Here is a 24925-nt window from a genome sequence, read left to right on the forward strand (position 1 = left end):
TATTTGGGTAAACTACTATTACCGTCACCACTCTCTGCCTTTGCACTTTGGAAAGGTGACGTAGATCAGACGTAGAAGGACGTAGCGTGTGGACGCCGGCCCTGTTATTCCAACGTTAGAAACGCTGCAACGTATGGAAGAATGAGAAAACGGCGACGCGGATGCTAATGAAGCTAACATCTTCCGGGCCGTACAGGAGAGAGAAACTTGCTCCCAAACATCGCCAGTCTATTCTGTGTATGCAGTAGTACGCTTGATACAGAGCGCAGAACATGAGATGTTGGAACTACCACAAAGCCAAAGTTATCGGGTGAATTTGCCGTGTGCCATCTGTGGAGGAATGAATTCAAGCTTGCCAAATCTCTGGCCTTCAGCAGGTCTATTATTATTTCTACTATTTGCAGTTGCTCTTTGCTTCTAACTCGATTCTGTCCTTGCGGAGTCCGTGTCCGTCAGATGTCTCTTACTTTAGAAGGTGTACGTTACGGAATATAGACGCTTAGGTGTTTATGGCATCTGTTTGAAGCGATTCTCAGCCGCGTTGATGTTTTAGCAATTTCATTACGGAGCTCCTTCCGAAAGTTCTCTGAATGTAGTCGCCTGCGAAATAATTACACGAGTTTTTTTTTTCTTAAGATCCGAATAGGCTGTAGTTAGGCAAAAGCTGAGCAAGCACAATAGCCTGCACGTTCGACTCCGTTAAGTACATTTAGTAATCGGATGTATATACCTATATAGATAAACATGTTGCTTTTAGTGTAAATTACTCTTGTGCAACTTATGGGAATATGTCTGACCTGAAGAGCCGGAAACGGCGGACTGGGCGTTCCGACACCGCCGTAAATCTGAAACGTACTACACAAATGGGAGAATATTCTTCAATCCAACTACCATTTGAGTTCTATTTTCTCCACTTTTATTCAACATTCCCCATAAATTAATCATAGGCTCTAGCAGTCAGTCACCGACTCTAGCTTTCAAACTAGTGATAGCAGACACCTACGCCTTCGTTGTATAGTAGCACGTTTGTAGAGAAAGCACGCGGATGAGAAGGGGAGGATCTTAGTTTGGTTTACCCCACGTAGTTAACAGCAGGTTATCTGTGCCGATATTACGCGGCTATATACCTTCCAGTGATTCTTTCGCCGACTAATCTTTTGCAACTTGGGCTTTCGGTATCTTGCAAATAGCGGGGCCTCTTGCATTGGAACGGGTAGCCAGCCGTTCGTTAGTAAGAGCGTACGAAACATTCTCCCTTTTCTAAAGTTAGGTTTGCGTCGGTCCCTCCTTAATTGATTCTATTTCTGTTCGTGGGCGTCGTAGCAGTTCTCGTAAGTGTCCAGTACCCGCTTCGAGTACAGCCTGAGCCTAGCCTCCAATTAGGTAGTGCATAAGAAGGGTCCTGCAAGGACGAAATACATCTAATCAACCTGTCTGACTCATATGTTGAGCTATTCCCACGCAGATGAAAGGAAAAAAGAGACCGACATATTTAAATATACCTAAAATAAGCACATTGTTTTCGGAGTGCAGTCATCTAACTTTGTCAACAATACAATAAATATCCGTGTTATACGAAGTTACTAAAAGGGTCTAATTAGGGCCTAGTCAGCGGCATTCGACACTTTTACCCCCGCTATGTATACTTGGCAGAAAATGAACCACCTGAGCTTTTCAAGCAAACATTATTTCATATTAATACCAAACAGCGTATAATGACGTATACTAATACGGGTGTTTTTAGTTGGACGAGAACGGCCTAGAAGTACCTTAGCTAATTTTCGTCCTAACAGAAATATTTCACAGATGCTTTTGCGCGATAGTCCTTTCCAGCCATTTAGAAAACCCACTCACACCACATTTATGAAAAACAACAATAGATCTAAAGTATACGTACAAGCTATGATGTAAACGTATAGCCAACATTATTCGAGACCCACTTCCATAGCTTGTATCGGTTCAGTGTGCCTCATGTTTAAATGGTTTTTGCGTTTAACATTTCTATTTCTTTTCCTGCTTCCGTTCGTCTTCCAGCGTCGATCGTCTACACGGCCGTTGTTCGCGGTCGTGTCGCTCTGCCCTGCAACATTATCCCGCCTAATCGCGACGACGAGGTCGCCCTTGTTCTCTGGTATAAGGATAACATACCAGCGCCAATCTTCACTATCGATGCAAGGGAAACCCGCGAGTTGGAGTCGGCTCGGCAGACGGCCATCGAAGATTTGACTAAACGAGCTGTCTTCAATATGGCTAATAAGCCTGCGTTCCTCCAACTCGATCCTGTAACAGAAGCAGATGGTGGTGAATATCGATGTCGAGTAGATTTCAAGCGGGCGCGCTCGATTAACACCGTTATTAATCTTCGAGTTATCGGTGAGTACATAAATAATCATGCACAGTGGCTGCATAGGACGCTTGTATCGTATTATATTTGTGAATCTTAAAATCAATACACGTGATTCGTGCTAGAGATCAGCCGTCAATACGATCCTGCTAATGCGGCCATTAGGACGTACCGTTCCTTTAGCTATGGTAATGTTTGTAGAGATTCGTGCAGTAGTACTCTCGTAGTAATGGCAAAGACATATTAGTTACATTAATTTCAATGAAAAGATTGTGCCTTATTATCCTAGCAGAGACTGCAGAGAGGGCCATGAATACGTAGAAGTCATTAAAGTAGAGAGTGACAGGGAACTGAAGGGAATGTGCGGAAAACACTACCATTGATGAATATTATCATCATGAAAATACTTCGAAACAAATCAGTGGAACTACTCTGACGTTCTATAAGCTAGATTCTATGGCTGCCATTCTTCGTCTATACTTATAGGTTGAATGGCTTGTGTACGCAACACGACCCATGTTCTAGGTACAGACCTAAATGGCTTTTTAAAACATTTTTTTTTTGATTTTTTTTATATAGCACTTAATAGGCTAATTGGAAAACTTTGACGACTATCGAATATCTCATTTAGCTTAGGCCGTCTCATATTCAAAATCAGGCTTTGCGTTGTAAAAAGAGTTCCATCGGGTATGGGGCCTGCTAAACGTGTGACGAGAAACCTAGTCTGCACGTGAACATGTACAGTTCAGGGTAAAATGGCCAGTTCGCTTATATTATATATTCACGTTTGAAAGTGTCGCATTTATTTCGGATCAATACACTGAAACATTATCTAGAACCATTGATGATATTACTACCATGATAATTACTCAATCTCGGTTGGAACCTTTTTCACGAAGTATATCCGAAGAAGCGTGTTCCGAAGAAGGCCTGTTCTAGTACCTTATTATAATGAAAAATCTATGAGATTCGGATTCAAGTTTTTCAGGTCTAAACCATATGAAAGGTGCAGTGCTAAGGCCCTTATTAAAACATATAGATTTAGTTTTTAGATAAAAATATAAGATGTCAGCGATTTGAAGTTTCAACAACTGTTTAATAGATCGAAGTCTATTAAACAGTTGTTGAAGGAATTGGATCGCCCACTAACAACTTTCAATTTTGTACGCAATTAGCCTGTTACTGTAATTTTCATGCGAGTCATTCGGCCGAAGCAAGTTATATATGAAAAAAGAAAATAACTTTATTTTCTAAAACCACAGCTTAACAATTCGACGTTCTGATCCTTCTTAACTAAGAGCTTGATTTTTGTCCCGCATATTTTCTCTTGTATTTTGTTATAAAGCGGTGTCTTTTATTCGATCTAGTGTTTTTCAGAGAAAGTTCGGTCATGAATCCTGGTCTATTAGTTTATCCAATCTGAAGTACCACGAGTAACGCAATCCGAGTGGCTAGAATCACTAACGGAAATCTTCATTCACTCGTGAACAATTTCGTCGTTTTCTCCTACGGGCGTTTTTACAGTACTTTTCTAATTTTGTTGTTATCATTTGCACCATAACAGATCCACTTGATTCGTCTGCTATCTCTATTCACTTTGCAGTGCCCCCGGGTGAGCCCATCATCGTTACAGAGGAAGGCAAACCACTTCGGGGTCTGATTGGCCCGTTTAACGAAGGCGACCCGCTAACACTGGCGTGCCGAGCTGACATCGGCAAGCCGCGTCCAACTCTTAAGTGGCTCCAGGAGGGAAGTGTGATTGATGATTCGTTTTCATTTGATCACGTAGAAGAACGCAACAATATTGTGCGTAACTCGCTCGAGATACCAAAACTTACTCGGGCCCATCTCCTTGCAGTGCTTTCGTGTCAAGCGGCCAACAACAATATTACGGCGCCGTCGCAAACATCCGTTACACTCGACATCAATCGTAAGTACTCTATCCTGCTCACATATCCCTTTCTTTTGGCTTTTCTCAATTCTCTTACTTCTTTCCCCTTCCGTACCGCCGTTATTGAGAAAGATATAAGGAGTCGTGGGCAGAATGCTGACCTTCTATGCTCGTCTCGGGACATTTCATCTGCTACTAACGGCTTGGCCTATAGTAGGCTCTGATGACCGCCATACTGCATTGAAATGGATGCCTTCATTATCTACACCTTCGTGTCACCTCCTGCTCTGGCCATGTACGCAATTAAAAGGGTCTTCCACTGGAGGCCGAACCTAGCCAAACCGACCCTGAGTCGCCGAGTTTCGGAAGGATACGCAGATGAAACACGATGGTAAACGGGAAAAGGACATGGCAGAACAACGGCAGTAGTAAGCGAAGAAAAGTAAGGCGAGCAGGCAATATATGGGGGTGTATATCTACTAGAGACGGAAAGTTAGAGTCAACCCCAGCAGCCATTAGCGGTAACCCAGCTGATTGTACACATCAAGGTACGATGCTCGGACGATACACATGTGGCCCTCATGTACGTGCACACTGTGGGATGAAGAGGGAAAGAACTTTGTGATCTGGAAAATTTAAAACAGTGTCGTCGAAGGGTGCACTATATATATATATAGTGTATATATATATATATATATATATATATATATATATATATATATACTATATATGTATATATATTATAAGAATTCTATAAACATACTATAGAAGTTGTTGCTAGCATAGCCTAGCTCGCAATCAAAGGGACATAGAAGGAACAGGACAGCTATAACATATTGTCCTGTCAGCAACAGATCTCATTGCCTGTTTCGTAAATTGTAGGCAGAAGATAGTACGAAAGCCGACCGGATTCCGTCGGGGGATAACTGATTCGTTGTTACTCGTTAAGGCTAACTATAGTAGCTACTTTTGAAAAAATCGAGCACCTAAAAATGCTGAAGCGCCGATAGAGACCGCGGGTGTTGATAACCCGATGATAGCAATTTTTTATTTGCGGTAAAGCAAAAAAGGCCAAGGAACACGCATAGTACGAGGCAGTAGGCTACTAACAATAACAGCATGGAAAGGTTAGAAACGGACGAAAGTTTCATGAAAGGATTGGTTGGAAGGTGTGTTGAAGTAAACGAGCACGATGATTTTTTTTCTAATGGAACAAGTAATAATAAAATCAGTCGGGAAGCGTTAGCCAATATTAGCTGAGGATACGATAAACTAAAATTAAGGCAGCAGTGCATAATATTTGTTCTAAGGAAGACGGGCAAACGGAGCTTTTCTCTATCACTTTAGTTTATTAGTAAACAGAAAGTTTCGAAATAGTGCTCGTTACTCATGGTTACCGTCATAGTAACCGAGATTTTTTTCGACTATGCATGCTAGATCCGGATTTGAATTCGTGCTAAGAATGTATCAGTGGTTTATTTTGTTACATTTCTTAACTTTCAAAGCATATGCTCCGTTTACCTACGCATTACGTAATTCGTGTACATACCGTATACATCCTTATTGTGAATAGAAACAAAGGTATACCTTCTACTCACCGTTTCGTTTAGCTTAAGCTACAGCCAAGTTCTTTATACTCTCACTTTTGTTTGCTGCCGCCGCTCTTATTCGGTGGAATATGAACCAGCTGAAAAAGACGAAGTGTACCGTAAACCGTCTCGCGTTTCTTCGCTGTCCGCGGCGCAAATTCTATTAGCCGCTAAGTGCCCCAGGGTAGACTCGGTAGTCCCAGCAGTCCCTGGCCCACAATCGCACTAATCGACTTTGAAGGGACTAAGCTTTCCAAGAACCTTACCCTTTTTCGAGAATCTTTTATCTCTGACCGCGCCATTCACGCGCAACTTCACTCCCCCAACTGTTTTCAAAGTTCATTAGATTATTAAACATTCAACCTCAGCCACTCACATCAATCGAATGAACGACAGCCTCTAAACCCAAAACTCCGGACACTGACTATCCACGGTTTTGAGGACCGATGCACGTAAAACATGTCCTAACCAGTCGAGCCACTAACGGGCCATCGGCAGATCGACAATGTCTGCAAAGTAGTTTAAATTGCTCACATTAGAAGCATACGCAGACTGCTTTCTCTGTTGAGTAGGTTTTTGTAAGGTGAAGTACCGTCGACGACCCCCGATAGGAAGAAGGCTAAAGGGCTTAGACAGCAAACAGTTTTGAGCCACCGGTACCTCGACGGCGGAAGCTCAGTAGGAAAAACGCTTTAACCCCCTTTATCACTACATATAGAGTGTACATGACGTGAAACAAGGAACTGGACCGGGGGCAGACCCCGTAATTATAGGTTTTTTCCAGAAAGTATCACTAGAGTTTATCGAACTGTGTAGAGATAATGTAGCCTCACAGTAGAGCAGTGGCGTGGAAGACGTGCTAATGCTAAGTAACTAGAAATGGGATTGTTTGGCGATCAATTCTATAGGTCAAAATTAAGTAAATCGAGCTCATCGTCACGTTAAGGTTGCCGCGGTGAGGACATGTTGTTTTCCGTTTCGCGTCCAATTTTCGCTCTTTTGCCTGGAACGGTGAACTTAGAATACGCACAATGCTAACGTACACAATAATACCTATTATTTCGTGGATTTACTCAACAGCGTGCACTTTGTCAGACGTGAGTTCAATAGGCCGAGCGAACGACGATTGTGTGAAAGCTATCGGATATATTCTGTATATACCATTCGTGGTTTGTCTTGCTGATGTAAGAATAAAGGCAGACAGTCTAAAAGATCAGAAGTTGAGAGAAAAATTTATACAGCATAACGGATGCCCACTGTATCTGCGTCTTAAGTATGCTATTGACAAACTAACGATACTAATTGATCTATGTACCCTTTATTAATATACTTATTAAATCTTTACGATTCTTGAATTATTCATGTGCTCGTTGAAACATTATACATGCAAACACGCATGCTTAGATACTGACTTTGTTTGTAAATACGCCAATTCAGGTACTATTCGTTTGTTCGCTCAAAAGGTGTTTAGATACATTATGACACTGTTTGGATATGTGACTGACGTTCACTACGGAAAAAGTTCAGCCATATAGCAAAAGTTATTATTAAGAACGGAAAAAGGCTTTTAAAAATGTAAGCCTATTACACGAAGATAAAGGGAGTGGTATTTTTCAGATGTTGTTGGCATCGCCAGTCCAAGCCTTGTTAGCATATGTCGAGGAATAACGCGCGTGACAAACGAGTTTTGCGTGTTTCCTATTCTAGTTTATACCTTTACCATAAGGTTGATCAAAGTTACCATTTGTACGATGTAAAATGTTCGATGTATGCATTTTTAAGCAACGAATGTGACATTTGCTGTTATATTCCGAATAGGTAACTAATTTTATTACTAGTAGACTTCATACAGCCACTCACTGGGTCATTGGCTTATCGCTTACCGGTTTCAGTAAAACCCCTTGATATTAACATTCAGCCACCCGAGAAGACGTTATCAGCTGGTAACACAGTGGAATTAGTTTGCACGTCGAGCGGCTCGCGACCCCCCGCAGTTCTTTCGTGGTGGAAAGGTGATGAACAAGTAAAGGCCACCAAGGAGGACTTTGCCAAAGGTAAGAAATTTGTTTAGGATCTATCGCTAGCAACAAAATAGGCAGGAACTCGACGTACGTGGGCGCTAGTGCCAAAAACTCTGTAGAAGTGGATATCCTTGTACCTCGACTGAATTCGTCCTTCGGTATCGAAAACCTGCATGGCTTTCAAGGTTTTCTAATATCTATTTCGTAAGTCTGAGATGTTAAACCGAAAACGAAGGAAAACTAATATAATAACTCAATAAAATTCAATGGAACCTTTTTCTAACCCGTATAAACTTGTTTTTTAAACAAACAAAAGGCGTCGCACAACTCAAAATGGATAAACATCCAATATGCTTATTTTGCATACTTAGACAAATAACAGCTCCGCGATGGAAAGCAATTATGGCTCATACTTTTTTTCTAAAACGTGGTGCCGTTGGCTTCGTCGTAAACGATATTTCTGTAACGGTTTGGTTCGACAATTTCTGCCGACGGAACACAGTACATCAGTGCTTTCGTTTTGAGCAGTCGTTATATCTGCAAGAAAAATATGATCAAATATATAAAATACGTTAAAACACGCTCCTATGAATCCCTTTACTAGGCAGATGTTATTCATACTTCGTGCCATAATAATTTATGCCATATCATCGTATATAAGTAAAAAAATTTCAAAATTCAGTGCAATTACACGCCGCCCTCTACTTAAAGCAGTAAAGGTTAGGTATCAAGACGTCTGCTTAACGCACGGTTAGGCGACCTGTTTATCGCGAAGATATCTAAAAGTTACTAAAGTACCCTATATCTAGTGAATGCCCCTTTCTTTCTAATATTATTAATAATACTAATGATAAGTCGTTATTGTTTTGTTCGACATAGGAAAGCGTGCTAAAAATAAGTAAGGCAAGATTTATTTCTACTTAGTTGATACTAGGGGTAAGGGAGTATGCGCTAAGAAGTCAGCCTACGAGACACCAACTACGTAAATGTTTGAGAATAAATTCGCGTTGAAAAAACATTAAGTTGTTGCGTGAAGACCACCAAAAAATCGTAAACGTCGAGAGATACCGATACGCCCCAGTGTAAGCCGGCTGAGTTGAACAGCCGTCGCTAGTAGGCCAGCCAAGTACAACTGAGGCCGTTGATAAAGTTACTAAGGGCCTTTGGTCGGAATAATAGATTTTACTATTTTTATTTTGCTCAGGTGAAATTAAAAATGATACACGTAAAAAATACACGAAAGCACAGAGTCGTCGTTTATCTGCTGAAATGCTCTTCTCCCGTTTGTCGTTCGTGCTTATGCTTCTTAGGTCTACGAAATGCAGTTGTTTTAATAATGTATAATGTTGCCTTTTTTAAACTTTTTTTTCAACATTCTTAGTTATTCTCTACGTGAACAAGCCTTCAGAATCACTTCGTTTAGGTGGTCTTGCCCCCCCCCCCCCCCCCCGCTAGGAAATCTAACTGGAGTGGGTCTATTAGGCCTATAAAACTGCATGGCAACCATATATGCAGCTATTTCCTTAAGCAATTCTTACAGCATATTCAACTGAGACTAGGAGAATGTAACGAGGATCTTTGCGTTCTCCTAGTCTTAGTTGAATATAGAAAAAAAAAAAAGTAGAAATCACAGCGGGGTCACTAATCCGAAACGTAAGCGATTTTCCCTGTGCTAACTTCATACATGCAAACTCCTCCGTGCTTAAATATATCTATTGGTCATCAGAACGATTTCGTTGTCAACGTTACGTTTTATAGGTTTTGTCAAACCGTTAGTAGGGATCAAGCAGTACAGAAGCTGTCTCTGCAACAACAAATAATACTAATTTCCTAAGATAATCACATGCCATTCGGAACGCACATACGCGAAGGTATACGCATATAAGGAATATGTGTGTCTTACGTGCCAAATATTTCTCGTATAGATTAGAATATCCTATATCATGAGTAAAAAATGGAACGACAGCTAAAGCTAATGGTTCTTACCACAGAAGCATCATTTGCTTTGACAAACCAAAGATATGAATTTTTCTGTTAAAAAATTCTCGTTTAAATTCTATATGTACGCGCTGGTATTGGATCCTCTAATAAGGTAGACTAAAAACAAACTACTAACCGGAAACAATGTAGTGCGGATTGTTATTTTGTATACATACAGAAACAGATAGCCGAAAGCAGAGTTTTGATCAGTCCTTCATTTTCGGGAATTCTCAAATCACTCGCTCGCTAGTCTTATTTGCGACTTACTCTAAGTATCCAGCCAGCTAGCACTCTTATCTATTCAGCCAAACCCAGTAAAATGGCTCATTTATCAACATATATTCAAAAGAAAATACGAAGCAGAGTTCTGCGCGTGACGTTTCCTAATAAAGACGATAAATACGCCAGTTGTACATGTACCTCTATTAAACAAACTGACGGCGACTAAAGTTATCGCTGAATGGCATAACATTACATCCAAACACCCACAGGCACAGTCATAGCCGTATAGTCGCACATCCCAAACAAGCTGTACCTATAACACCTAGATGGACAGTCATCACGTATCTACTAGGACATGAAACTTTTGTAGATAACAACTAGGTATCTTCTTAAATAGACGGACCTCTGCGAAGATATCAACAGCAGCAGATAATGCTAGCACCATACTTATGCTCTGTTCAATATGTGATGTGCCTCTATTCACGTTTGGCTGGACGTTCTCTCGTTGGCTCATTTGCCACTCATCGTCCATCGTTGACTATCTTCTGGCGATGACCGCTTTCCTACGGCAACTTTCATCACCGCGGCGATGCTTGCACCATTTCCACCGCCATCTCTGCTGCCTGCCCCTAATGCCGTATCTTCCTGAATGCGACCATTGACATACGTTAATCTGAATCCGCTCAGGAGGCTTGAGCACGAGCACGTCCGTCTTTGTTCTTGTCCCGAAGGCGGATGATGACGGCAAAATGATCGCGTGCCGCGCGGACAATCCGGCCATCAGCGGGAGTGCTCTAGAGCGCAGCTGGACCCTCGACGTTCATTGTGAGTAGTAACAGTAATAATAATATCTGTGGTGGTAGCCGGAGTTAAGGTCGAGTCACTGCCGAAACCGTGGAGAATGGGTTAGAAACCATGGTTGGTCTTTGTATTATAATGTAGCTAGTAAGGTCCTGAGCTCGACCACTAACGCTAAAACGGTAATGGCCAGCAAGCCGATAAAGCGCAAAGGGAAACAAGCCGACTAATTGGCTCCAGGCGAGCCACATTTTTTCAGACCGATCGGCTTGCCAACTTCAACATGGGTCATCATGGATCGTAAAACAATAATAATAAAACTAGTAAGTGACTCCGTTTTAGCCATTTCTGGTCTTCCAATTTTAAGTTTCTCTGAGAAATTATACATGTAATATGGTAGAGACCAAGGGAAATAAGAGGAAAGGGAAAAGTCAGCGACAGTGAGGTGAAAATAAGACTCGTAAAGACGTATGCACAGAGATGGCGCTGGGCTAACGGCAAAAGCAAAAGCTCTATACCGTATGGTAGAATCTATTTTAGGCCCGATCCTAAGTTATAGAACTGTTATTGAAATTTTGGGTGCATAGATTGCAATGATTTATATTTGAATTTTTGCGTACTCAAGTAGGTAGTTTTTCTAGCTGTTATTGGTTATGCTCAAACGTGCAGTTAAAAATCTCTTTCATTACACAACAAAGTCATATTAATAATTTTATCCATACTGCACCGTATGTTTCTTTATTTCGGACTTCGAAGATGGGACGCACTTTTTGTCAGGTAGCAAAGAACAGCGCTTTCGACACCGAACTTAATCCACATCCTCTCTAATGTCAAAGAGCTGCAGAAGCAATTCAGAATATGTATCCCTATATGACACGGATAACGAGGAGATATGAAAAGTAGATCATATATTTAGTTTTCTTCAAAAGTGGCTTAGGACAATCCTCGACGCATAGCAAATGTCAAGCAGGATCATCCTCTAGGTCCAATATGCCCCTTTTGAACTCAAAAGGCCACTTTTAACAGCTATTTCCAGCTAGAGTTCTTGTCCCACTCATCTGTATGAGGTTATTCTGGCAGTTATTCGACCTTAATAAAACCTGAATAAGGCACTGCTTTCTAGCGCCCGACATATTATCTTTGAAGCCAAGCTAAGAGCGACATTTCGTGATCTGCAGGAAATAACATCTTTATCAAAAAAATGTTTTCCAATAAAAATTGACATTATCTACGTAACAGCCTAATAAATAATCCTCGTACATGCATACGGCATTCGGTAACATAGTTCGTACTGTCACAATCGCTATCATCATAAACATATTCCTAATTTTTTTTTCGAACTATAGACAAACCCCGTATTAGCCTAGTTTTAGGCGCCAACCTAAGGGAAAGCGATATTCAGGAAGGTCGAGATGTCTACCTCGAGTGCAAAATCAGAGCAAACCCTCGTGCTTCTGAGGTTACCTGGGAACTCGAAGGAACCGAATTGCAAACAGATAAGAACAAGGGTACGTACACTATTTTTTGCGTTTACCTGTTCTTGATATTTTATTTGTTGGAGGCTAATGTTCCTAGATATTTAATCATATACGTAACCTGTGAGTCGATTCCGTCAGTAGTGTTACGTAATTACCTTTGTATTCCATAACATATTACAAACCAGGTAAAAGTTAAAGGCCCTGAGCTTACTTTTTGAAATACAGTATACAATAGTAAGAACATGTTTTAAATGAAGAATATTCCGATTCTTTCTCTCTATATAGTCTAACATGGAAATTAGAGAAATATAATTAATTTCGAAGCAGTTACCCTTATTTTCTCTAAAATTATATAAACTAAAAACGTTTTCCCACGCTAGCTTTTATTTAGCTTAACTATATATGCATACTTATTAGCTATATATGTAGTTTTACGCTTACCAAAATCAGTGACACATTAAAATTCACGAATTTATATATCTATAATAAATATAAGGTTAATTTTCAACACCTTCCTCGGGAAATAGGCGATCGGTACCTGTAGTTGATTGCATAACTTCTCTGGAAGCAGTATACAAACATTTTAAACGCTGATGAACTAGAAAGCTGTTCTCTCGACAATTTTTTCTTTCGAAGATTTTAAGGTTCTAGTTAGATTGAACGGGAATGTTTGTATTGAACACAAACGTATTTCACACGTACGCACACAATTTACTACTACTACCGACTAATAAAGGAGGCAGCAAAAACAAGTTCTCACTTACGAATTTGCCTTTGGGAACTTGAGGTTAAGCGATCTAGTTTTCATGCTCTCACGCTTATTATCTACTAATTATCTATAGTGATCACTAAGCGCGAATACAAGACAAACAATTGTTGCAAAATACTATTTTCTTCCTCTGGGTGAGTCATTATCAAGCTGTTGTTAGTGGTCTGAGCAAAAGCTAAATCTATATTAAGGCCACGACTTTTGTCCATGGTACAGGTATCATTGTGAGCAGTTCATCGTTGGTCCTTCAGTCGATACAGAGATTTCAGAGAGGATGGTATACATGTTCTGCCAGTAACCGGGAAGGCGCTACAATAAGTAACCGGCTTCAACTAAAAGTTAAATGTAAGCTTGATTAAATTCTGATCCGAACGGACATTATTATTAATAGAGTTTACTGGGATGGTACGAGTAATGGGGTTGTGCAAGAATATTTAACAGGGAAACATAGATCAAATTGACTTTCAGCACGATAGCACCATAGGTCAGTATGCTAGAAAAAGGATGATCAAACGATATTTCAGAACCGTTAGTGTCATTAAGTTTTATGTAGACCATCTATAAAAGCCCATTCAATTTGATTCCCCTTCAAAATAACTTGCCATTACGCTAAACTTACATTGTCACCAATCACCTTCATGATTCTCTACGACGAAGGGCACTAAGCATTAGAACGCATCCGAGGTTAATCGTACAGAATCGATTTAGCACTTCACCAATACAACTCGAATACATTCACTTTAAAGTATTGTATTGTTGACGCCTTGCACGTACCACAGTTCTCATTGCGTGGCGCTCTCTTCAGCTGAACTGCTAGTCTCTGTCATAGGGATTTCTTTGGGGTTATCGAGATAAGTCAGCGTGGTCTCGAAACTAGGCATAAAAGATCACACTCGGAGAAATTGACCTGCTTGTCCCTACGGGGATTGGAGCGTAACGTTTTTTTTGTTTCTGTTTTTTTGACATATTACGCAATACTTCAGACGCACCCCGATGTCGCGAGCAGCAGCGCAGGGTTTACGGTGTCGATCTGCATGAGACGACACAGATCCGATGTGATCTAGATGCTGACCCTGATTCGGAGATCGAATACACCTGGGCGTTCAACAACTCGCAAGGAAAACGGGCCGAATTAAACCCACTGAACTCGACGCCACACCGATCATCGAGGTACACGAACATTTCAATGCTAGCTGATAAAGAAAAACATTCTTTTCGGTCTGTAGACTTCATCGTAGGCTAATAATCTTCGGACAGATAGGCTACCGATCTAGTCGCACACAGGTCCCGTGAGTTCAAACACTGTTCATATAGATATCGAAGGGGAATGTATTCTACAGCAGCTGTTATAGATTTCGTTGGACGTTACAACATGATAATCAGGCTTTCGTAATATGGAGAAGCGTTTACGATTTCGTTAACAGCTGACCAAACAAAATGGCGAATACTAAAAGGTTAGCTAATTTTATAAGAATCAAAATCAATAATTCAGCAGGTATCTAGCTAATTAGCTGTTACTCGCTCGAAATTACTCCGTCTTCCGTCACGCGACTACGGTGAACTTCAATTCAGTTGAAGTTTTCAGCATTCACAGGTTGTCTTCAGAGCATGCTCTATAAACCTCTTTTCCTTTGGATATCCCGTTCTTCCCTTTACAGCAAACGTTTAAGCTCCATAAAACTGCGCGATGTCCTGATCATCGTTTTGAACCCTCGACCCACGCAGTTGAAGTGCCCCTAGCTAAACCGAGCCATTTAGTGCCACGATTGTATTTAGTTATGGACAATGCCGAACCAGATGGTAGCAAGCCCTTTTCGAGGTCACTCGTCCTCGTAACTGGTGAAGCATATACATTCGACCTTGTTTGGAGTTGTGTTTGACTGGTATTTCAACGAACGACCCGCCCATAAAATCAAGAGTTTCCGTCTGTCTGTCTGTCTAATAAATGCAACGAATCCATCCTCTGGGCCCTCACGGCTGGTCACCACCTCTTATAGGGCTTCTAATAAGCGGTTAACCGCTGTCAGATGGCATGCATGATCGAGATTCATTTAAAGCGTTGCTTAACACGGTCTCACTCGCCATGTATCAACTGCTCTGTTCGTTTTAGCTTCATATATCTGTCGCAGGGTGTCATATACTACGAAATATCGATTTCGCCCTGCTCTTGGTTGCTGGTCACAGTTTTTCCTATTCGCTAATGTTACCTGGGTGGAATACATAGTGGAAACATAGATATTCATCAATGAAAGGCGCGTGCGAAGCGATCTTAACAGATTTTTGTAACGCGCCATTGATATACATGGCAGTGATGTAACGAGGGATATGGTGCGTGTGGGGCACGCGGAGCTGAACCATATTGACGTTCTGAAATAGTGAACAAGTGGGTTATGTCGTCGTTTCTGGTGACGCCATCGTTGTACACACATACTCATAATGCATAACCTGTATTGCGCCTGTTCTTATATTGCATTGGATTTGTTTGTTGACACGCGGTTGCCCCCGCACGTCGTTGTTGTTATGGTTAATTTCCTCGTCGATGACGCGGGGCGATGAACGGCGTGTTCCAATATGTCAGGTCGATCCTCAACTACAAACCTATCACGGAACAGGACTACGGTGAGTTGCTATGCTACGGAAGTAATGCGGTGGGTCATCAACTTGTGCCATGCGTCTATCACATTGTGGCTGCCGGCAGTCCTGATCCGCCGGAGAACTGTACACAGGTGAGTGGGGCAAACCGAAAAGAACGATAGACAACACAATGTTGATGCGTGAGAAAGACACATTCTACTATCAAAAATAGTAAATTACAAAGGCGTATGGGAATAAGGGAATATCAATTGCTGAGATATTGCCTGACGCTGTATCTTATAAAATACAAACAGGTATAGCGCAGTTATCAAAACATCAGCGGGGTCATGGGTGGTTAACGGAAGTTGCCTTGTCTAATATGCAGAACTTGGGTTCCAATTAGTTCACGGATTATCATGCCGGGCGATTGGTGCTCAGAGGCTTATCACGGTCTATTTGTGTAGCTGTTAATCATAAAATAATGACCGTTTCGCCTTTCATTAAACATTTAGCGTCAAGTCGGTATATAAATCGTACATAAGCACAGGCAACGATTCTCGTTTATGTGTTGATTCTCTCTAGACAATTTTGCCCAATATATATATACATATGTATTACAGGTTAACGCAACGGAAAACGGCTTCACGGTCGAGTGTGTCTGGCCGGATACGGCATGGAATGGTGGCGTCACTTTAGCTCAGCTTTCGTTTCTTGCCGAAGTTATCAACGAAGACACACATGTACACGTGTTTAATGTAACTACAGAACCTGGTTTACTACCGCCCACGATCGTCATCCGGGACTTGGAGATGGCTGAAAACAATCAGGCCGGTTTTCGGGTGCAGATCTATGCGCGAAATCATAAGGGCCATCGAAGCAATCCTGTCGTGATGATAGCTCATGTGCTGAATGCCTCGAAGTATCAAACGCGTAAGTCTGATTGCCAATAGTAAAATACACACCATAAATAGAGAATCGTTGATAAGTGGAGTGTATTCTAACTACTCGAAGGCTTCTTGCCGACAAATTGATAAATCAATTTTAATTATTATGCACATATGCATAATGAGTACGTCCCTGTATATGTTAAATAAAAATGCCTCCATAACGTTGATGCTCGGGGTTTGTCCGCCTTTGAAGGGGTGCGCCGGTTGTATGGCTTTACATCGCAAATTAATGTGATGTGCGTAGTATTACAGTAGCTGTGACGCTTAACGGGTAAACGTGTCGAAGAGCTTGTAGGTGTTCAAGTTAAGTACATACAAAGCAGTGTACATATTTACAGATCAAATTTTGCTGCAGCCAGCGTAATTTCAGTACAGCGTATAACAATACTGATAATGATAATAACTATAGTAAATCATTTATGTAATACAAGACAGGGGCACTTTGTGCTAAAAAATAGTATGACCTGTGTCCACCGTTTTATCGCGAGTACATACAGGAAGATTGCCTACGCTATTTTAGTTCATACAAATAAAAACACTGTGCAAATGATCCCTTGGATACTATATATATCTGCAATAGGGAAGTTGCCACCTATCATTTTGCGGGAAAGGTCACGCATGATAACGTACGTTGGGTCATGTGACCGGGTCAATTTAATTGATTGATCCCAGCTTGGCTTTGTAAGCCATGCGAATTCATCTTTGAAAGTATAGAATTAAGTACGGATTGCGAACACCGTCGATTGGAACCCGTACCTGTACACTATCTCTTAATGCCTTTATGCGTTCCCTAATTATTGCGAAACGCCGATCATGTATTGACGTTTGTCTGAGCTTCGTCAGGACAATTATAGTAATAAATATAGCTTCAATAGCTTCATAATTTCAGGCTTTCTACAGTACGGCAATCTTCTTTATAAGTCACTTTTTAATATTGCTATTCTATCATCCAACTTTATGTACAGGGGTGGTCCGCTCGAACATTCAGCTCCCATTTTAAATGTGAGCTGAGGCCTCTTCAGAAAGAAACGCTTCATTTGATTTGTTCGGACACGATGGGTCTGAATTGTTTCAAATATCGCTGCCAGTGTCGCTGTAATCTGGATACAGAAAAACCGTTCTGCCAAAGACGTCCGCTTTAGATTTGCAATTGGTATGTTTCTCGAAAACACGACAGACTAACGCGCCCCAATTTAGACTAAAGCGAGCTTATCAGTTTTATTATTTGAGTGCACTCTTCTCGTTATTGCCCCGAAATAGCCGGTAAAACTTAACAAACCCCAATTTTCATTTTCTCCATTCGAAATAAAGAGCTTTAGTTTATTTGCTCCGGTCGATCCTTTGTTAATGTTTTTAGAATCGTCAGATCTGGGATTGCCTTGCAACGTTACCTCCAACTCATTTGATCCCTTTCGCGCATTTTCTCACATTGTAAACTGAACGGACAAGCAAGGAAGTCGGCCAGTATGAAACGGATGATCCGTGACGCAACCTGAATCATCACCGGGCGATTGCTGCGTGGCCGGGTATATGATTACAACAGGGATTTTAGGTTCGCGTACGGTCGTCTCATGATCAAAGGGGAAATCGTGCGAAACACTCTTGTACAGACACACGCGCATACAGGCATACTTAGTCACACGACGAAATTGAGACGGCTAATCTAGTGGACCACATACTATGAATTGTCGCAGTGCACCTCGTGCATCAGATTGCAGCAATTAATTGAGAGGTTATTAAGCTGCGATTGGGTGAGGCCGTCTTTACCCTCCGTAGTTTTGGTGAAGTACCTAACTCCTACTATCCAAGCTCCATGTCGAGAGGAATGACGGCCTCATCGAGGCTATCGTTCCTCTCGACCTTCCAGCAATAATGTTTTCAACTACTAGGCAGCGCGAATTATATTTCCTAACTGGTGCATTGTGCCACTTAAACTGCTGGTATGGACTTGTAATGAATGCACTGTACGCCACCTGTTAGCATGTCGTATTCTGAGAGCTTGGAACGGGTCTTTTTCCAGACTTTTCGATTTCAAGCGAAGGTCCGATGTTTTTCTGTCCCTTCAAGGCCTGTTAACCCGAGCCTATTTTGTACACGAAGGTCTCGTGATGCTACGGCGATAACGTGAAAACCTGAAAAAAAAATTCTCATTTGATACTTTTTTATGTGCCACAGGGCATCGGGGAACTTTCAAAGGCTTAGATTAGAGCACGCTTCTAAATTAAATCTTCTAAGACTTTTCGACTCAGAACAATATTCTTTTGTGCGAATTATTACGTGCACGAACTCATTTTAAAGGCTAACCCAGTTAAAAGGAGCTTAATACCAGATATCGCTCAGTCATTTGAGGGTGCTTTTCCTTGATCGTGTTTCGAAGTATGTTTATACGCTTGTAAGTTTCAACATATGGTGCACAATATAGCTAACATACGACGATACATAAAAGAAAAACGATTGATTTATTAGAATTGATTCAACTCGTGGTGTTACACCCGCATGCTCCAACCCCAAGGGTTGGCAAAGGTACATACAAGTACTACAATGCTATAGGAACAATATGTTATATTTATAGATATTTAGTATATATATCATTTAGTACTTTGTTAAATCGAATATTTGTTTGAACGGTTCATTTCAGATCCTCCAGGTCGTCTTGGTCTCGTAGTAATACGGCCAGTTATAGGAGTCGCACTCGGTCTCGTTTTCACTGCGGTTTTTGTCGGCCTCGTAGGATTCACCGTGATTAAATGCAAACGCTACCAAGAAGAACATAAAGGTCAGTTTTTTTTTTAGTAGAAGTTAGTGGCACTTTGATACTCTGACCGAAGCTACTTACGTGTGTCTATAGCGTAACGGCGTTTGATACTAGACACCTATAAAGTTCACCAAGTCTCTATTCATAAATATTCCGTCTGCTCCATATAATCATTTCATAGATTTCACTTAGATTATTTTATTATTTTGTCTGTTTTTATTCATTTATTTAGATACTTTCGTTTTTGTTGCGTACGAGAGCATTCGGAGAACTGTCCCACGTAGCATCAAAAACAGTCGTCTGTCGCGAGAAAACTTAATTTTAGCCTCGACCATACGTTATGAACTCTACTGCTTTTAGGAGGATTAAATTGTGTGGAATAAATTGGTTAAATGTGAGCACGATAGAATCGTAAGCTCGTACGTTTAGCTAGGTTCCGCTCTGTAATTTCGTCGTGTTTCGTTATTTCTTTATTACATCGTTTAATTTGTTCGTCGCGTTTGTTGGGACTGTGATCGCTTATTGTTTCTCACCAAAACGTTGCGCTTTAGTGAACTTTTTTTCTCATCCTCCACCCACCAGCCCTCTCTGTTTTTTCCTTGTTCCGAGTTGTGCTTTTCGTTGTTTCTAACCGTACCTCCTTGTTGGTGTTAGTACATGCAGTTTCCACACAGCAACAACAACAGGATCAACATAAGGACAATACTAAAAAAAAGTAAGTGTTACTGCAAAGTATTTATCATTATAGAGAATTTGTATTGGACAATTAAGTTTATGTATATACGTCTACCCCTTCCGATTTTAAGCGATTAAGAGCTTAACTATAAGACAAGAAATTACCTCTAATTATAACAGTCAGATTTATCAGTGTACAACGGCTAGCAAGTAAGTATAAGAATAAACAAACTATATGTCCAGCTCTGATATAAGCTCTTACGTATACACAAAAATTAATTGAAGCAATTAATAGCGCTAGATTGATTGTCAGTCAATTAAGGTTAGGGCTTCATCATTTTGGGACTCGTCATTGGTCACAGTACGTAAGCGGTCGGCACCGCACCTGATATTTTCTGGTATTATATATAAGGCATATATAGCCTCGTTGTTGACCATAGACAAGTTGCTTGGACCTGGTTACAACTGATATGAAAGTTAACATGAAATGATATTCAGCCGTAATCCTTATCTGAACTTCTTAAGATCTCTTTGTTCATTGATATATACAAGCCTTCGAATTATGGAAGTGGTCCCCAAGAGAGATGTACGGCGTTGCCCAGATGTTTCCTCAAACTCGAGTAGATTTTGAGAGATTCTAACGTTATTATTATGTCTTTATGCTGTTTATGCTAAGGAAAATCGTCCAAAAATAATGGTTTATATTGATTAAAGCACAAGCCATTATCCATACTATATATATATCAAATAACTTGATAGCAAAGTGTTTTATATAGCACGAAAGTGAAATCTAATTTGTTTAATTTCAGAAACCGAGAATGTCGTGTTTCTTTAATTCGTTACTATAGGTTTCGGTCATTTCTAAAGTTGAACTAGGAAACAATGCGACACTAAAACGTACTTTTTATATCTTAACTTCGCTCTATTCAAAATAGTAGTATTCAATTGTTAAAATAAGTTCATGTACATTGAAAGAATCAACTATTGAGCACGGCCTCGATAACTTTCTTTAGATTAGACATTTTCGATATATAACTCACCACGATTACAATGTGGACTATAGGCGTCGTTATACAATATATGTTTCCGGTCACACACAGAATTCTTCCCACTATAAAAAAATGACATGACATGTCATCCCTCTGCCTGGTGAGCTGCATAATCTATAATTCAGTTATCCATTGCCTTCAAACAAAGCAATAGCCACGCCCCCTTCGTTTACATGAATTGGTGATATCGAGGTTGAAGGTAATAGATTACAGATGTAAGTAGTCACTCAAACGACAGCAGCGCCCACTGGGTTGGTCCTCGCGTATCACAAAAGGAATATTTTTTTTAACTCAGTGCAACACAAGTTCCCTAGCCGAGTTTACAGAAATCATGAACCTACAAAATGCCCATGAGATATGTATAACATAGGAATTTTATTAGGAATAGTCCATCGATACCGACACCTCCCGTCAGTTATTTTCCTGTACCAATGGACAGGAAGATAAACACCAATATGGGCGGCAAATACTATTTTGGTCAACTTTTGAAAAATGATCGCAGGTCCTTTTTTGATTCTGCTAATTTTCGTTCATAATGTAACGGACCCAGAGTTGATATCGTTTCTACTAGGTTGATTATGAAAGGCAAAAAAAAAAAAAAAATGTGATGAAACTGAGAAAGACGATTCGGTCAAAGGTTGGCCAAAGGGCGACAACTAGCATTCAAGGTCAGTATCCATCTCGATAGTTAAAGAAAAAAAAAAAGAAATGTTTCTTCTGGAATGCTGCTCGGCTTCGTTGACTGCTAGTGGTAATGGAATAGAAAAATGTAACAAACAAATAACAGCTATGAAAAACGAAAAACTTGCGTCATATCGCGCTACAAAATCTCCACTTACGTCAATTTACATTTTAAACTAACTATAACAGCATTTACGGACAGTCCAATCCCTAGTCTATGGTTCCTGCCTTTATAGGTATAACGGAACGATATGAAATGCAATGCACTAAGGGAAAATAGTCTACTGCGAAAAGATTAAACCAGTTCTGTCAATGCCTCTTGGTCTCGAGGTTTTGCGTTCGCCCCTTGGACTAGAAGGCTGTTTTTGTTGCAGCCGGATACTTTTCCTATTTTCTTTAGGTCGTCCATTACAAGTCTCCTGGCCTCTTTCAGACCTACACGTCAAATATGCAAACATGTCATAAAGTAGACGCTGAGCTTACCGCAGGCTCAAGTAGGATCCAAACGTTGTCTTCAGACAATCCACTCACCCTAGATCGCTCCCGTTTGCGTGACAACCTCCTGCCAACCTTCTGCCGCCTTGTGTATATTTACTTCTGCTCAAGTGGTGACGAATAGTTACTTTGTCATTACAGAAATGATACAATACAGTAATAGTATACAAGTACAGCTGTTTCGATACAAATCAACACTTTCGTTTGTTACAATTTGACTGCTTCTTTGTAATGGAGTCGCAACTTATTTTCTACAGTTAACCACCTCCCTTAGCGCAGCAAATACCCTTTCGCGCGTACACGTGACCTTCACAAAGGCGCGGAACTCGAAGTTATGAGCTGGTTGTCGCTAGATGCCTGGAATCTGCAAACTCAACGAGCCAGAAATGAAGTGCGCCCTGCATATGAGGCACCTCAGTTTCAATGGTTGTTTTAGTTATTTTTTGGGGCTTACTTTGAATAGTTATACTCGTGCTGGCCGTCCATGATTTTCTGCCCGCGTGCACTGGCCGCGTGGGGCGTGTGAGGCTGGAGTGGCTTATGACCAACCTTGTTTTAAAGAGAACATATGCTACTTTGTGGCATCTATAGTTGTGTCTGAATAAGATATGCGCCCATTTTCCTAGGCATCCAAAAGCTAAAGCAAACAGGCCTAATGTGGACTCAGTTCAGGGGATTGAGAATTCTGAAGAGAAAGGGTGGAATATGTTGCTAATAGGTCGTTATAAGATTGGAGAGTTTCTATAAAGAGAATGCAACCTGAGGGCTTGGTTGAATAGGTTTGTCGTCATTTCCGAATCGGGTCTTTTGGGAGCCGCTGGGATCCCTCTTCCTGCTAGTAGTCTCCCATTCACTTTTCCTGTTCTGCTCGTTTCTATGGGACAGCTCACTTAGTTGTTTACACTACTTGAGATGTGAACATATGCGTTCACCACAGTGTAGATCCATATGTACACTAGCGGGTTCAACTGCCTTAATTAGTGGCACCGATCATTAATATTAGACGGGACAAAGAGGAGTGTCGTATGTTGAGTGCTATCAAAGATTCCTCTCATTGATAAAAGGAAGGATGGTTGGTTGCTCAGAAGCTTCCGAAAATTTCTAACCTTTTTATTCTAATTTCAGCGTAAAGTAAATAAAAGCATTTATGTTTAGCATTAGTAATGACTAAAGCATTCCATTTTCTTCATTTGTAGACAAGTCAACGCTAGTGTCGTCTTTTAATATTTTGTGCGCTTTTATTTCCCCTAGACCAATACATTTATCAAGAATCGATCTGATACGGCCTTTTACCTATATATACATTTCCGATAGATAGATAGATAGATAGATAGATAGATAGATAGATAGCTATATTTTGCCTGCATAAGGTTGAGTACAGTTTGCCCTTACATAGAAACGCGTCGCTGTTATTACCGAAGTTCCGGCGAAGGCAAGATGTAGGTATTTCTCTCCCGCCTTTGGCACAAAAAAGACTGATTTGCTTCGCCAAACGTAACGGGAGCCAATACCGCTCGGAGCTAAATGTGACCGAATAGAATGCAAAGGTCCGGTTATCTGGAAATCCAGCAGAGCACATTATGAGACGAAACAGCCCCGTCCTCCGTCCCCTACAGCGCTCTATTCAAACGATTACATAATCGTCAAATAGGGTTATCTATTAATCCCGTTACGACAGCTGGCTTGGCATATAACCTGGAGAATTTCAGAAATATCGTAACGGATCTAGAGACACGTCACTCTTAAGGCACGTGGGGTTTAATGTCTGACGTAACTGGTTAGCCGCCGTAATCCCCATCGACGATGGCGACAGATCGTTTTTTTTGCAGTGCTCCTTTTATTTAACAGAGGCTTGTAGGACTAGTGACCATCATGTGCCGCGACATCAAGAAGGCAGACGAGTGTTGTGCTTTTGCTACGTAATGTTCGACTCTGGAATAATGCGGCTTATCGGTACCGACTGTGGTTTGGCATCATTTCGAGCTGAATGATCGGCCTAGTTACCCATTGGGGCCTAACTAGCCCAGCGACAGCGCTTAAGGACAGAAGGTTTTTTGTCCTCCTTCTGGCTTCACCTCCCTGTCAAAATTTAGCACGTTTCTTTTTAGCTTTCGATAACATAAAAGCGTTAACGAAAGATTGCTGAGGAGAGACGCTGGTAGCACATGAATTGACCGTAATTACAACGAGTAAAACTTGGAGGAGGAAATGCATGACGGAAGTAGTACGGGATGGAATTGGCGAAGTAACCCAGGAGGCACCTGGGTACAAATATCGTCGCTTAGCTTTTAGACCTGAAAATCTGTTGACTTTTAACGCTGGGGGAGGGGAGATGAGGGGGGGGGGGTAACACCTCTTTTCATGAGTAAGGTTCGAAAAGCCAAATAAAATTCAAGACCTACTTGAGACTAGGGCTGAGGCCAACGACGACAGCGTCGAAAAACGCATTTTAAAGGCAAAAGAAAATCAGTCGATGCATGTATGAAGGGCACTACATGTATTGGCACCGAAAATACGAAAATCAGTAGGATGCAGTGTGATCGCACGAGGAAACGTTAACGTAGAAACCGTTTTCTAACCCAGTACCGAAGAGCTAAAGAAGCGTTACCGCGTCGAATTCGATGGAATCAGCTGTAGCACTCGATAAACGTCCGTAT

General features: G+C 41.0%; 1 protein-coding gene and 2 long non-coding RNA genes across 6 annotated transcripts in view; 1 reads left to right on the forward strand and 2 right to left on the reverse strand.

Annotated features, from left to right (window-relative positions):
- LOC111250378 (uncharacterized) overlaps positions 1–24925 on the forward strand; it is a 59869-nt gene that overhangs the window by 22350 nt on the left and 12594 nt on the right. The window contains exons 2-12 of one of the 2 annotated variants that reach the window (XM_086986869.1): positions 2035–2373; positions 3948–4274; positions 7717–7878; positions 10735–10872; positions 12192–12353; positions 13309–13437; positions 14076–14262; positions 15671–15818; positions 16287–16596; positions 19252–19389; positions 20023–20083. In XM_086986869.1, the coding sequence (XP_086842995.1) occupies positions 2035–2373; positions 3948–4274; positions 7717–7878; positions 10735–10872; positions 12192–12353; positions 13309–13437; positions 14076–14262; positions 15671–15818; positions 16287–16596; positions 19252–19389; positions 20023–20083 (2101 nt within the window). The remainder of the gene's footprint in view (positions 1–2034; positions 2374–3947; positions 4275–7716; positions 7879–10734; positions 10873–12191; positions 12354–13308; positions 13438–14075; positions 14263–15670; positions 15819–16286; positions 16597–19251; positions 19390–20022; positions 20084–24925) is intronic. The other variant, XM_022805547.2, reaches the window with a different exon arrangement.
- Positions 915–5927, reverse strand: LOC147755794 (uncharacterized). The gene is made up of 3 exons (XR_015326273.1): positions 5834–5927; positions 1898–2280; positions 915–1402 (listed from the first exon to the last, which is right to left on the reverse strand). It is a non-coding gene; the product is annotated as an uncharacterized LOC147755794 (long non-coding RNA).
- The window catches only part of LOC147755795 (uncharacterized), a 41096-nt gene continuing 35226 nt past the window's right edge, over positions 19056–24925 (reverse strand). For 2 of the 3 annotated variants that reach the window (XR_015326269.1, XR_015326270.1), the window contains one exon: positions 19056–23825. This is a non-coding gene — a long non-coding RNA (uncharacterized LOC147755795). The remainder of the gene's footprint in view (positions 23826–24925) is intronic. The other variant, XR_015326272.1, reaches the window with a different exon arrangement.

Source organism: Varroa destructor, unplaced genomic scaffold (assembly GCF_002443255.2).
Source record: "Varroa destructor unplaced genomic scaffold, Vdes_3.0 BEIS01000004.1, whole genome shotgun sequence".
Lineage (NCBI taxonomy): Eukaryota > Metazoa > Arthropoda > Arachnida > Mesostigmata > Varroidae > Varroa > Varroa destructor.